Source organism: Mauremys reevesii, linkage group 4 (genome assembly GCF_016161935.1).
Source record: "Mauremys reevesii isolate NIE-2019 linkage group 4, ASM1616193v1, whole genome shotgun sequence".
In the NCBI taxonomy this organism is placed as follows: domain Eukaryota; kingdom Metazoa; phylum Chordata; order Testudines; family Geoemydidae; genus Mauremys; species Mauremys reevesii.
In genome coordinates this window covers 28,764,347-28,777,605 of record NC_052626.1, presented here as the reverse complement: position 1 = coordinate 28,777,605, position 13,259 = coordinate 28,764,347, and the positions used below count along the sequence as shown (strand labels likewise).

The window sequence follows — 13,259 nt, the reverse complement described above, 5'->3', positions numbered from 1 at the left end:
CTTTTGAGCTCCACAGAGCTCTTCAGGTCATATTTTGTCTCATTTCCTAGGGCTTACCAATAAATATTCCTCAAAAAGGATCAAGGCAACAACTCTTGGGGAATATTGCCAACAGCTCTAGGGCATCCATTCAACATAACTTTACTGAAAGGATTCATTGCAGAGGACAAATGCTCTAGTTACTCTGAAAGATACCCAATTTCAGTTAATGAGATTCTCTTTTATAGACATTCATCCCCCCTTTGAGCAGTTCTCAGCTTAGTGTTTGTCAATAATGTAATCATCAACATAAGACTCAGCAGCTAAACTAGCATTTGGCTCAGAGAAGTGAAAATGCCTGTCAGTTCTTCCTGCTTAGGTTGTCTTTATCTGGTAGCGATATTGTTCTTCCCTGCAACAAGATGCACCATAGGCTTTCCACTGACCTTCTGGAGGCACGCAGCAGCTCTGAACTCTTTCACATGAAGCCACTGAACAGTCATGAGAGACTAATAGTTTTCAGTCTATTGAGGTTGGGTTAGAATGATGGAGAACTTTTTACCAATTATCAATTCCATTAGCCAGCCAGTCCTCTGCAAATTTTCATTTTAAAACAGTTCAGCTATTTAAGCTGGAAGTTTTAGAAGTCCTTGAAATTGATAAAAATACAGGTTTTGGCTAAACTATAAAAAGAAAAGTTGATTTCTGTCTACTCACTAATAAAGTAAGTTAGCTACAGAACATTTCATTCTGCCCTCTGAATCCTCATCCTCCCTTTGGCTGCAAGTGGTTACATTATTCTTCATTTCTTGTCCTGATCCGCTGGATAGGTTTTGTGGATGCTCTTAAAACATGTACAATGTTCCAACATTGAGATGTCTGTATCTGGGCTGATTTTCCATCTGTTTTTGATGAAACATCGGGTTTCTGACTAAATGAAATATCTTACAAAAGTATCTTCTTTCTGCAGAAAACTTCTACTTTTGTCAAAAAGTATAAAAACGTCTTTTTCAGTTTTCAGCCAACCCCCGCCCCCCAAAATTCCCATTCAGAAATGCTGCCGTAATGCTTCATGCTCCCATTCTTCTCTATGGGCTGGGTCTCCTGGCCAGATCATGTGTCCATGGCCAGTGACTCCACTGAGGCACCGTGATAGCTCAGTAAGAGGGAAGACTGTGGTTTACCATGGGAAACATAATCCAGCCTAGGAGACTAGCCCATAGAGGAAAGCAGGAGCAGGAGACACCATGAAGGCATTTCTGAATCTAAATTTTTGGTTTTAAACCAGAAGGTTTTGGCCAAATTTTTTCAACTTTTGATTTTTTCACCAAAAACTCCACATTTTCCTTGGAAAATGAGACAAAAGTGATTTTTTTTTGGGTGGGCAGGGGGTGTTTTTTTTGTTTTCCAACTAGATCTAGCCTGTACCAGTGGCAGCTACAGGTTGTACTAGTAGCAACTGAAGTGATTGCTACACACAGTGTGTACATGGAATTAAATGAGGACACTCAGTTATGCATTTGGGTCTCAGGGTGACAATTTGGAGCCCTGAATTAGGGATAGTTTAAGAGCCCCAAATGAAATATCTTAGGGTTTGGATTGCAGGGTACTGTATCTGTCTAAGCGATTGTTATTATTATTAGTGGTGGACAGTAACCTCAAATCTGAACACCTTTGAATTCTGGGGAAAATCTTGGACTTGGATCCAGACCTGAACATGACAGCTGGCTCCTACTTCTATGCTGGGCCAGACCAAAACCTAGATACATATCCCAGCACCCAAACTATGGAGGAAGTACCCATTCAAATCTGAATTGCACAGATTTTAATCATCATCAGGACTGAATATTTGTGCTTTGAAATTCATCCTTTACACAGGAAGAGAGTCAGGTTATAAAAACTGGCTTTATAATGAAAACACAGACAGGCTATTAACTGCAGTGATGTTACAGGCTGCATTAGGGAAAGAAAACCAGGACGCAAGATGGCAGCCAGATATCTAAAAGCACTTTGAGGACTTGATCTGTCCTAGGCACAATCAGGGTGCCCCCAGTCTTACCTTTTTATGGCTTTGTAGCAAATGATGACAACTACAAAAAGGAACACTAGTGTGGCGCAGCATACCGCAATGATTATAACCAGGCCTGGCCACCAGGTCTCTTCAGTGGGGCAAAAGGTAGACTTGGGAGCTGTAAAAGATAATGTGAAAAACATACATGAATCCCCCCCGATAAGTAGTTTATAATCAGATAGGCTTCATTCAGCCTGAATATAGAACTGCACCAGGGCCTGAGACATGTACAAAGAGGTTATTTCACATCTGGGACCAGTTTTCTGAGCAGTAAACTCTACTTGCTGAGTACTGGATGGATATTGCTTGAGAACCACGTGACGCAGCAAGTCATCAAGTGCTGGCCACAGTTCTTTGTGTTGCTCCATCATCCACCACATTGCATTCAGATACCAAGGGAAAGGTACAGCTCTGCTGCCAGAGAGCAATGTCTTTTCTCTGGGCGATTGCCCATCTACGGCAGGATCAGTTTTACAGAGAAACATCATGCTGATAAGTTCAGGCTTTTAAACAAAATTAGGAAAGGTTTATCTGGGAGAAGTAGCAGTACCTACAATCAGGGATGGAGCTGCTATCATATTAACCTTGGATGGAGGATGGTGAATTAATTTAAAAGAACGCAGGAATTGTATTACAGTTACTAATAGCTTTTACAAGACTTTACTCAAAAAACTTTTTTCTACTGTACTGTCACTTTTTTAATGCATTTAATTAATATCCATTAATTTATGCAGTGCTTATGAAAATATAAATTAAAAGAAGAAAAGTGTATTTATTTCTAAGGGCTAGATTGTGCCCATAGGCACTGCCCACAACAAGGAGTAAACTGGACCAGAAGTAATCATGGGAGACATTTAACTCAGAGATAAACCTCTGCAGCACATTTGTTTCCCTTGTGGCTTGAGAGGATAGCAACATGCTGAAGGTCTATAGATAGGCTTGGCAGAATTTGATTTTTTTTTAAATTAATTTTGACAGACATCAATGTTTATTTTTAAGCATTTTTTTTCAATTTTTATCAATGTAAATTTTCACAATGGCACAAAATTGTGGGTTTTAATCATTGTTTCTGATTATCAATTTCAGTTGTTCACGGTTGGGGGAAATTATGGGCATGTTAGACAATAACTGTTTAATTATAGTAGACGTTGAGATTCAAAAAGTCAAAGCATTGTGGTCATTAAAACACAAATTGTCAACATCACATGTCAAAATTGCAAGTAAATATCCTTAAAAAACCCTCTAAATTCCCAAATAGCCTTTTTCTTATTTTTCTGATCTGAAAATTTCGACTATCGATGGAAATATTTTTCCAACGGTTGGTGATATGGTGAAAAATGTGTTTACCAACATCTACTGGTAAAAGTGTAATCCTTCCAACTATCTATAGGGCAGCAAATTATGAAATCAGGATTGGATATTTTTCTAAAAGATCTGCTTTAGATATTATTTTGGGGAAGTTCTACGGCCTGTGCTATACAGGAGGTCAGACAAGATGATAACAGTTGTCCTTTCTGGCTTTGGATGCTATGTATCTATGACATCCTCTGTGCCAACACAGCTGGGACTAGGAAGAGACCATTGAACTCATTGCACTTGTGATCTGACCAAGATTATAATTCATGTCTCCATAAATAAATACTAGCAATGGTTTCCATTGTTCGGTTAAATAAACAACTCAACAAAACGTAGCACCAGACACTTCTTAATGTCTTTTGAACATGCTGATTTGATCTGGTGCATTTCACTCTCTGAGCCTAATATTATATCAGTCACTGACATTTTACAAATGTGAATCAAACCCTTCCCTCAAAATTGTTGTGATCAGATTTTTTGCAATGACATGATCTGTAGGACAGCTGGGCACATTCATCCTAAGAGGGCTGCACAGAGATTCATAAGAAAGACACTAGGTGTAACAAAGAAATCAAAATGATAAAGTCAGCCGGCTGCAGGGATGAAAGTGACTTAAAAGACTTACCAGTACGCCAAAGTCCTGAGCGGGGGCGTGGCCTCAACTGGAAGAGGTGGGGCCTTTAAATCCAGTTTTAAAGGCCCCGGGGCTCCGGCTGCAGCTGGGAGTCCTGGGGCCTTTAAATTACCCCGGGAGCTACCAGCCCTTTAAAGCGCTGCCTGAGCCCCACTGCCTGAGCCCCGGGCTAGTGGCGGCAGGGCTCAGGCGGCGCCAGGCCCTTTAAAGCGCCGCCTGAGCCCCGCTGCCTGAGCCCCCGGGTAGGCAGCAGGGCTCGGGCAGCCCTTTAAAGCGCCAGCCTGAGGAAGTCCAGCACGGCCTACCGGCTCTTACTGGTACGCCGTACCGGCCCATACCGGCGTACTTTCACCTCTGGCCGGCTGGTAACTCTACTGGTCAGTTCATCAACTGGTGCCATTGAGGAAGTGCTACCCTTACCACAGACGACAGTTCTCCATTAATATTAATGCATAGCACTTTCATCTTCAAAATACTTCACAAATATTATCTGTGAGATAGGTAAATATCAACTCTGTTTAACAGAAGAGAAAACTCAAGAGTTTTCTCCTCAGTTTAAGTAACTTGAAGAGCCCAGGGTTCCCAGCTCCCAGCCCTGCACTGAGTCTACTATATCATGCATCTTTCAACTCATGTCCTCAGCAGTTGAATTTCTATTTTATTACTATAAATTCCAAGGAACTAGTTCTCACTAAACAGTGAACATGGGAGTTGTGTCATGAGATGGGGCGGGAGTCAACTTCAAATATTTGTAAACTATTTTTAATATTATTTATTATTTTATTGCACCCCAAAGTGGACTGGGCATTTCAAAGAAGACATTGAAAGGTCTCAGCCTGAAGGAGCTTATCATCTAAGGCCCCCATTCTATCACCACTATGCAGTACTTGCTGATGTGAGTAGTCCCACAGAACTCAGTAAATACTACACAACATGACAAAGGGGGGCAGGATTTGGCTTTTAGACGTGACATGACGAGCGAGGGTAACAAATAATAGGGAGAGGGGATCCAGCGATATGAAAACGTGGCAACAAGCCTTGGCCAAGTGCCCATCCACCACACATTTCAGTGGTTCCACTATAGTATTATTTTTTAATATGGAAAAATACAGAAGATGAAATGAGATAGTGAATATTACTGCCAACACTGAGTGAATCATCATCTTCATATATTTATTGATGATAAGAACCATAGGAACTGCCATAATGGAGAAGACCACCGGTTCATCTAGTCTGGGGTGGACAAACTTTTTGGCCTGAAGACCATATCTGGGTATGGAAATTGTATGGCAGGCCATGAATGCTCATGAATTTGGGAGTTGGGGTGAGGGAGGGTGGGAGGGCTCCGGCTGTGGGTGTGGACTCTGGGGTAGGGCTGTGGATGAGGGGTTGAGGTGCAGGAGGGTGCTCTGGGCTGGGACCAAGGAGTTCAGAGGGTGGGAGGGGGATCAGGGCTTGGGCATGGGGTTAGGGCATGGAAGGAGGGAGGGGGCAGGCTCCAGGTGGTGCTTACCTCAAGCAGCTCCCAGAAACAGTGGCACGTCCCCGCTCTGGCTTCTATGCAGAGGCACGGCCAGGTGGCTCTGCGTGCTGCCCTGTCCGCAGGCACTGCCCCTGCAGCTCCCATTGGCTGCAGTTCCCAGCCAATGGGAGCTGCGAGGGCAGCACTTGGGGTGGGGTAAGCGTGCGGAGCCCCCTGGCCGCCCCTACGTGTAGGAGCCAGAGGAGGGGACGTGCTGCTGCTTCCGGGAAACGTGTGGAGTGGGGCAAGACCCCAATCCTGCTCCCCAGCTGGAGCAGGGCCAACCCCAGTCCCTGCTTTCTGGCGGGAGCTGAAGGGCCGGATGTAAACATCTGAAGGGCTGGATGCGGCACCTGGGCCATAGTTTGCCCACCTCTGCACTAGATGATAACTATGACATTGTGCAGTCTATATGGTTTTATAAAAATTTTACAATAAGTGAATATAATGTAACTGAGATATGCTTCATGCAAAAGGTCTCTTGTAAGGTATCATTACAAAGCTTATAATCTACTGAGTGTAATCATCCTATTTGTATAAATGTATCACTCTTGTATCTGAAACCAGAAATATGAAATATAACTCTGAGGGCCTATTGTAATTATGCAAAGTGTGGGCCATTAATGGTTGTTTGGAATCTTGATGACTCCCATTAACCAGGAACATTGTCTGCAGATGGCTCTGTTTTACCTGTGAGTCTTCCTGTATGTGTGTGTGCTGGAAAGTGGGTAATGAAGTCTTGCAGTGACATGTGATCATGTCACCTGAACTGGAATCCATCTTTAACCTGGTGCCAGGCCTGGAAGAATTGTGCCCAGGCCTGGAAGGTGTCCAGTCTGAGGAAAAAACTTACTGAAGCATCTCTGAGGGTGAGATTATCTGTATTCAGTTTGATTAGACATAGATTTACGCTTTTTATTTTATTTTGCTTGGTGACTTACTTTGTTCTGTCTGTTACTACTTGGAACCACTTAAGTCCTACTTTCTGTATTTAATAAAATCACTTTTTACTTATTAATTAACGCAGAATATGTAACAACTGTGCATATCTCTCTATCAGTGTTATAGAGGGTGAACAATTTATGAGTTTACCCTGCATAAGCTTTATACAGGGTAAAACTGATTTGTTTGGGTTTAGACCCCACTGGGAGTTGGGCATCTGAGTGCTAAAGACAAGCACACGTCTGTTAGCTGCTTTCAGGTAACCTGCCGCTTTGGGGCAAGTAATTCAGACCCTGGGTCTGTGCTGAAGCTGACGGGAGTGTCTGGCTCAGCAAGTTAGGGTGCTGAAGTCCTGAGCTGGCAGGGAAGACAGGAGTAGAGATAGTCTTGGCACATCAGTTGGCAGCTCCCAAGGGGGTGTCTGTGATCCAACCCGTCACAATAGCAATGGTCCCTTATGGCTTTAAAATCTATGAATATATGAAATACAAAGTATTATTAGGTTTATTCTTCATGGGCCAAGTTCTGTTCTCAGTTACAGCAGCATGAATCCAAAGTAAACACACTGACTCAGTGGTATTACCTCAGATTTAACACTGGTGTAACGGGATCTGGCCTTATGAAAACAAGCTTATAAAAATAAGTACAATTAGATCAAAGGAACTGCGCAAAATAGTTCACTGTCAGAAAAAGCACACACAAGTTCTTTGCTTGACCAAATTATCCTTGCAACTCTTTTTGTAGAACACTGCAAGGAAATGTTCCAAGTCTCAGCTCCAGTTCTAATTTTATGCTCCCAGCCGGTGAGTATTTGTATTCATTTGGCTCCCACCAAAAAGTAACACACCATGGAAGCTACAGAATGTTAGTGTGAATGGTCAGTCTCAAACTCCTCAGTGATTATTAGAAGTTGAAGGTTGTCTTTGGAAAGGAAATTTCCACAGAATCACAATGAAGTTTCAATTTTCACTTAACAAATCTCAGAGTTGATTTATGACCTCCTCAAATCCTTGCTAAACTGCTAGGAGCAGAACGTCCCGCCACAGCATTGAAACAGTTTCTAGTTATGTCTTCTGGGTCAGAGTTAAAGTCATTGTGTATAAGCTAAATTGTCACATGCTAATACGGTCCCTAATGGAATGCAGGTAGTTGTGAGGCTAACGGAATATTTATAAAAATTACCCTAACTGGTTATTACTATTACTTTATAATGCTTAGGTTTTGTAATTCTAATGCTCCTGTTATTTGTTTTGCATGAAGGTTATACTGTATTCACTGTTACAACACTGACTGTAAGCTAATTATGTTTGAGTGTGGGAATGGTGCACTAAATGTGAATGTAATGTAATCAAACTTTAAGGAGGGAAGGAATACTATGTTCCATGTGAGTGTGATGCAGAGGAGTATATGACTCTGAAGCTGTACTACATTCCAGCACTGCACAACTGTCATCAGTCTACTCATACGCAAGGCTAATGGAGGAAGTCACTGAATCAGAACACTGCTTATTCTCTGCCTGTCAGTTCTATTGCTCATGTTCTGAGGACACAGCTATCCCAATAAAACACAAGATGGATCTGATCCTGAAAACAGATCCACATGCACTAACATCATTCCCACACAGAGTCCCATGAGATGCTCTCAGGACTATAGGTGCTGAGAGCATGTGGATCTTTTTACAGGATCAGACCCAAACAACTGGCAGTTGTGCACTGACATGATGTATAAAGGATGAATGTAGCCTCTCTCACCTCTTTACAACAAAAATGACTCCATGCCTTAAAGAGGAAGAACGCTTTTAGTATAAATCACAACTGATTGTTGTTTTACTCTTGCTTTTATTTTGCTCTTACAGAAAAGTCAAGCGTGCTAGAATAGTCATCTCTAAGGAAAATGTGCATGTGTTTAGCAGTGTACATTCACTATGGGCTGAATCATGCGGTCTTTATGCCTGCAGAACTTCTATTGTCTGAATAAGGATGGCCAGGTTTGGCCATATGCTTTGAATTAATATGCTTTGAATTATACTGTGTATATTTTGTTTAAAAGGCACTTTCATTTGCCTCTAAGGAACTGGAATGTTTTCTTAGGCAGGTTGGAACTGAAAGGAACCTGGTGTGGGATGGAGGATATGTATTTCCCCATTGCCAATATAGAGCAGGAGTTTGAAATCCCTTGTTGGTTTTACTGCCGTATTGTCAAATAGCCTTGGTCAATTCAAATAATCTGTCTGTTTCTTGGTATCCCGCCTGTGAAGTGGGATAAACAGTACCTTACAACAGGGATTGTCTTAATGTGATGGACTGAAGGTCAGATAACTGATGAATGTGATAACTGAGGGAGTGTTAAATATGATTGACAGATCCTGACGTGTCAGAATCTATGGCCCTGTGTCAAATCACAGGGATGTTAGGAGAAGTGATGTACAGAAAGGTGGATTTTGAACACTGAAATTCGAGACTGTTCTGGGAGGGGGAGGGGAGTTGGTTCATCTCATGATAGTGAAAGGGGACAACTGTGAAAGTGGAATCCTGGTTTGAATTCAGAACCCCCTTTCCCAACCTAAAATTTGGGGAGGGAGTTTGTGTCCTTAGATTTAGCTCAGGCTCCTCATACTCCCCCCCCGCCCACATTCACCTACTCCACAGGGGTGTTTGGACTAAAGATAAGACAGAGCCATAACATTCAGATCTGAAGTCTGGGGAAGTTTAAATGGTCAGGGATGAAGGGTCCAGGGTTCTAGTTTAGACGTCTCTCTAGTTGTGAGGGTTATTTATATAGCACAACTTGTATTCTGACAAAATGAGCCATATGAGTGCAAAATAACGTGTATACATACATAGACACCAACAACAATACCTGTCCCTTGAAATACAATGATGAGTTTAGCCCATACTGTACATGGTCAAAGCCTTAAACTCGGTATCATCTTGACCTCAGATTTACTAATGGATATGCACTGTGGTCCCATTACTAATGCAGCTCTCTACATAATTTACAAAATATTACCAGGCTGACACTGCTGCTCAGTAAGAATGATTTAGAATCCCTAGTGAGTGTCCTTACCTTCTCAAGGCTGAATTACTGTCATTTTTTTACTTTGTGTGTCTTCCGATCAAATTAGCTCAAGGATTCTGTTTCTCCTAGAATGTCGCAATTCGTATCTTTACAGCTGTGCCAGGCTGGCTTAGTGAATCAATCTCATTCTAAACGCCTTACACTGGCTTCTTATAAAGTTTAGTCTTGAACAGGCTGGAAGAACTTCCACTGACTTTCAGATCCTTGAATTGATATAGGCCAGCATATATAAATTATGCCTTCTGATCATTCACTCTTATGTACTCAATAAAACTATAATCAATTGGTTATTTAATCTGACCAGATTATAATTTCATGACAGTGGATGCCATACTTTTCTGTTAAATTGCTCTGTGGGGTTGCACTTTTTTCTGTTAATTTGCACTTCCTATTACCTTTCAAAATGTTCAAGCCATGCTGACATTTAAGACTAGTTTAAAGGAACAACATCTGCTAATGTTTATACCTGTTCAATTGCTGATCATTTTATAGGACTGCACTCTCAAACAGCTGCATGGTGATTGGGTGGTCCCATTTGTATATGTGCAGCAGACTGCACCAACCAAGTGGGTGCACTCCATTTTGCATGTGTGCAAATCCCACATATTTGCATGCAAATTATTCATTTATCTGCCCAGCTGTCCTGTTGGCACATATATGAAAGTTGCACACACAAAACTGGTCTCATGAAATCAGAAACCAGAGTGGAAAATGTCAGCCATAGTGTTTCCTATGGTTTCCTGACACACTTTCCAAATTTCTGCTCCCAGTTGTACTGGTGTAAATCAGAAATAATTCTACTGAAGTCATGAGCTAAATTTGTTTTTTTTACTGCACATCTGCTGCAATTCCATTTATATGAATGGGGTTACTCCGATGTACGCTGGTGTGAATGAATACCGAACTTGTCTTGGTGGTGTTATGTTTAGTAAAGCTGGGGTGAGATCAGGATTAAATTGTAAGAGCCTGAACCATGGAGCACAATGGAAAGACTCCCATTGACTTCAGTGGCCTTTGGGATCTAGGTCCTATACATGTAATTTGTTGATGTAAGAAAGCACAAAAGAGAAGGAGAACTCCCCTCGGTAAATGTTTACCATTCAAATTCTGCTCTTAAAAAAGCTGAATTCAGGACCAAGGGTACGTTTACACTTACCGGGACGGTCGACGCGGCGAATTCGACTGCTCGGAGTTCGAACTATCGCGTCTGATCTAGACGCGATAGTTCGAACCCCGGAAGCGCTAGTTCGAACTCCGGTACTCCACCGCGGCAGGAGGAGTTGCCGGAGTCGACCTTGGAGCCGCGGAGTTCGCTTCCGCGGCGTCTGGACGGTAAGTAAGTCGAAGTAGGGTAGTTCGAATTCAGCTACGTTATTCACGTAGCTGAATTCGCGTACCCTAGTTCGACCCCCGAGCTTAGTGTAGACCAGGGCTAAGTCTGATTCTCATTTATAGTTACAGTATAAAGCGATACAGAGGCACTGCTTCCAGAGACGACAGGTGGGGCAGGGCATGCGGGGGTCACGTGCCTCCCCAGATTTCTGCCAAGGTTTGCCGGGTGGCCACCCTCCCTGTGTGGCAGCTCCTGGAGCTGGCAAGCTGAAAGCTGTGGTGGCGGGGAGAGGCAGCAGCAAACAGTTGGGAGTTAAAGGGAGGGGCTGCTGAGAGTAAGGGGAGGGATAGCTCAGTGGTTTGAGCATTGGCCTGCTAAACCCAGGGTTGTGACAATCCTTGAGGGGGCCATTTAGGGATCTGGGGCAAAAATCTGTCTGGGAATTGGTCCTGCTTTGAGCAGGGGGTTGGACTAGATGACCTCCTGAGGTCCCTTCCAACCCTGGTATTCTATGCCTGGAGTGTGTGACTCAAGCTGGGGGGGGGGCAAAACTTTAAATCGTGCCCTGCCACTATCAGCAGGTACCAGTCATCTCTGGCTGCTGCTCCAGTGCAGCTGTGCTGCAGTAGTACTTCCCTGTAGACACTACCTATGCCAACGGGAGGGGTTCTCCTGCTGGTGTTGCTAATCCACCTCCCTGAGAGGTGGTGGCTAGCACTGTCCACACTGGGGTTAGGCTGGTATAGCTATGTCTCTCACTCCCCAGAGAGAGGTAGTTATACTGATGTAAATTCCTAGTGTCGACCAGGCCTTAGACCGCTGCATATCACTCTAGCAGTATAAAATGGCCTTAAGTAGGCCTAGGTATAAATGAGAGTCAGGCCCTGAGTGTCTAAGAATAAAGGGCCTGATCCTCAGCTGGTGTAAACTGGCATAGCTCCATTAAGCCATGCTGACTTATATCAGCTGAGGATCAGGCCCAGAATAGTTCATATTTCCATAGGTGGTGTATAAACATTTGCAGAACTGGTTCCAAGCTGCAAAATTCAGCTCTGGATCTAAACCTGAACTTCCTCAAAGATCTGGGCTGTTCAGATTCAGGTTTTTTTATTTGGGGTTATTTAACCTCTTGTAATAATGGCAGTGTTATAGTACGTTCTGTGACTCAATGTTAGCTCAAGAGTCCTTGAGTTGTTTATTGTATTTCGTTATATGGAAAAATTTAGAAATGTGGTTGGAAAGTTCATGTAATAAGAACATGCAGTATGTATCCAAATTTGCTCTTGCAGAGAAAGTCAGCCAACATGGGGAAAAACAACCTTTCACAAAGTGCACTGGAATGAAATTTGTTACAAATACAGATCTTCCAGTGTTACTTTTTTAAATAATTTGTGACAGCAGGAGTATTACCCATGTTTTGCTTTGGAACCCCTGAGCCTAAACTGTTTAATTCATAAGATCTCACAGTCCTTTCAAAGAAGGATTATACTGGGCTAAATCAAAGCTCAAGTAAACATTCACTTCCAAATCAAAGCAGGCCATGGAAAACAATGCTAAAACGTTTCAAAATATACATATATATCTATATGTTTTAAGGCTAACCTCCTCCAAACACACACAACCAGAGTGGACTCCATTGTTCCCTCAACAAACAAATAAAAAGCCTATTAATCTTAGAGTTAAATGTGCTCATTGAGGGGGAAACCCCCCCCCATTGTGTGTGTGTGTGTATCAAACTACTGTCAATAGTTTTGTAGCTTCTGTGCCATTCTGAATGACTCCAGAGGATTTAGTAAGGTTTTGTCCTACCTACAGTATATTTGAGAGGTACTTTCTCTTGCTCCTTTTTATTTTTCTTTTCTTGCCAAAAGTGTTTTTATGTGGGCTGAAAAGTTGAAGAAAAATATTTCAGATGTAAGTATTTAAATGTATGTTTAAGATTATCCATTTTTAAGATATGAGTAATAAAATATTAATGGATGTGCTTCAGTGCCTTTCTGGCAGGTCCAGGGTGTCACCTCATCAACTTCACTTCACAGTTCTTTCCCCCTAATACATCAGGCGACACTTGATCTGCCAAGAGAGACATGCAGAATCACATCAGATTGAATACTAAAGGTGATGCTGATAATGGCACAAGGTGCTCAGCCAGGTTTGTTAGATTCTAATCCTCTTCACAGCCTGGCAGGCGACTGCTCTTGGATACAACTTGCAAATGGCAAAAATAACCCATAGTATTTCTCTTCAAATCATTTTGAAAACACTAGCTAATTAATCCTAATGGTATCAGTATGAGGCAGATACTATCAATCCCCATTTTACAGATGGGGAAACTGAGGCAAGG

At 42.4% G+C, this 13,259-nt stretch overlaps 2 protein-coding genes across 6 annotated transcripts in view; one reads left to right on the top strand and one right to left on the bottom strand.

Annotated features, from left to right (window-relative positions):
- The window catches only part of FAM181A (family with sequence similarity 181 member A), a 220,792-nt gene that overhangs the window by 62,651 nt on the left and 144,882 nt on the right, over positions 1 to 13,259 (top strand). The gene's annotated exons all lie outside the window — the stretch shown is intronic.
- Positions 1 to 13,259, bottom strand: part of PRIMA1 (proline rich membrane anchor 1) — an 81,174-nt gene that overhangs the window by 31,691 nt on the left and 36,224 nt on the right. For all 3 annotated transcript variants that reach the window (XM_039537020.1, XM_039537022.1, XM_039537021.1), the window contains exon 4: positions 2,039 to 2,168. In XM_039537020.1, the coding sequence (XP_039392954.1) occupies positions 2,039 to 2,168 (130 nt within the window). The remainder of the gene's footprint in view (positions 1 to 2,038; positions 2,169 to 13,259) is intronic.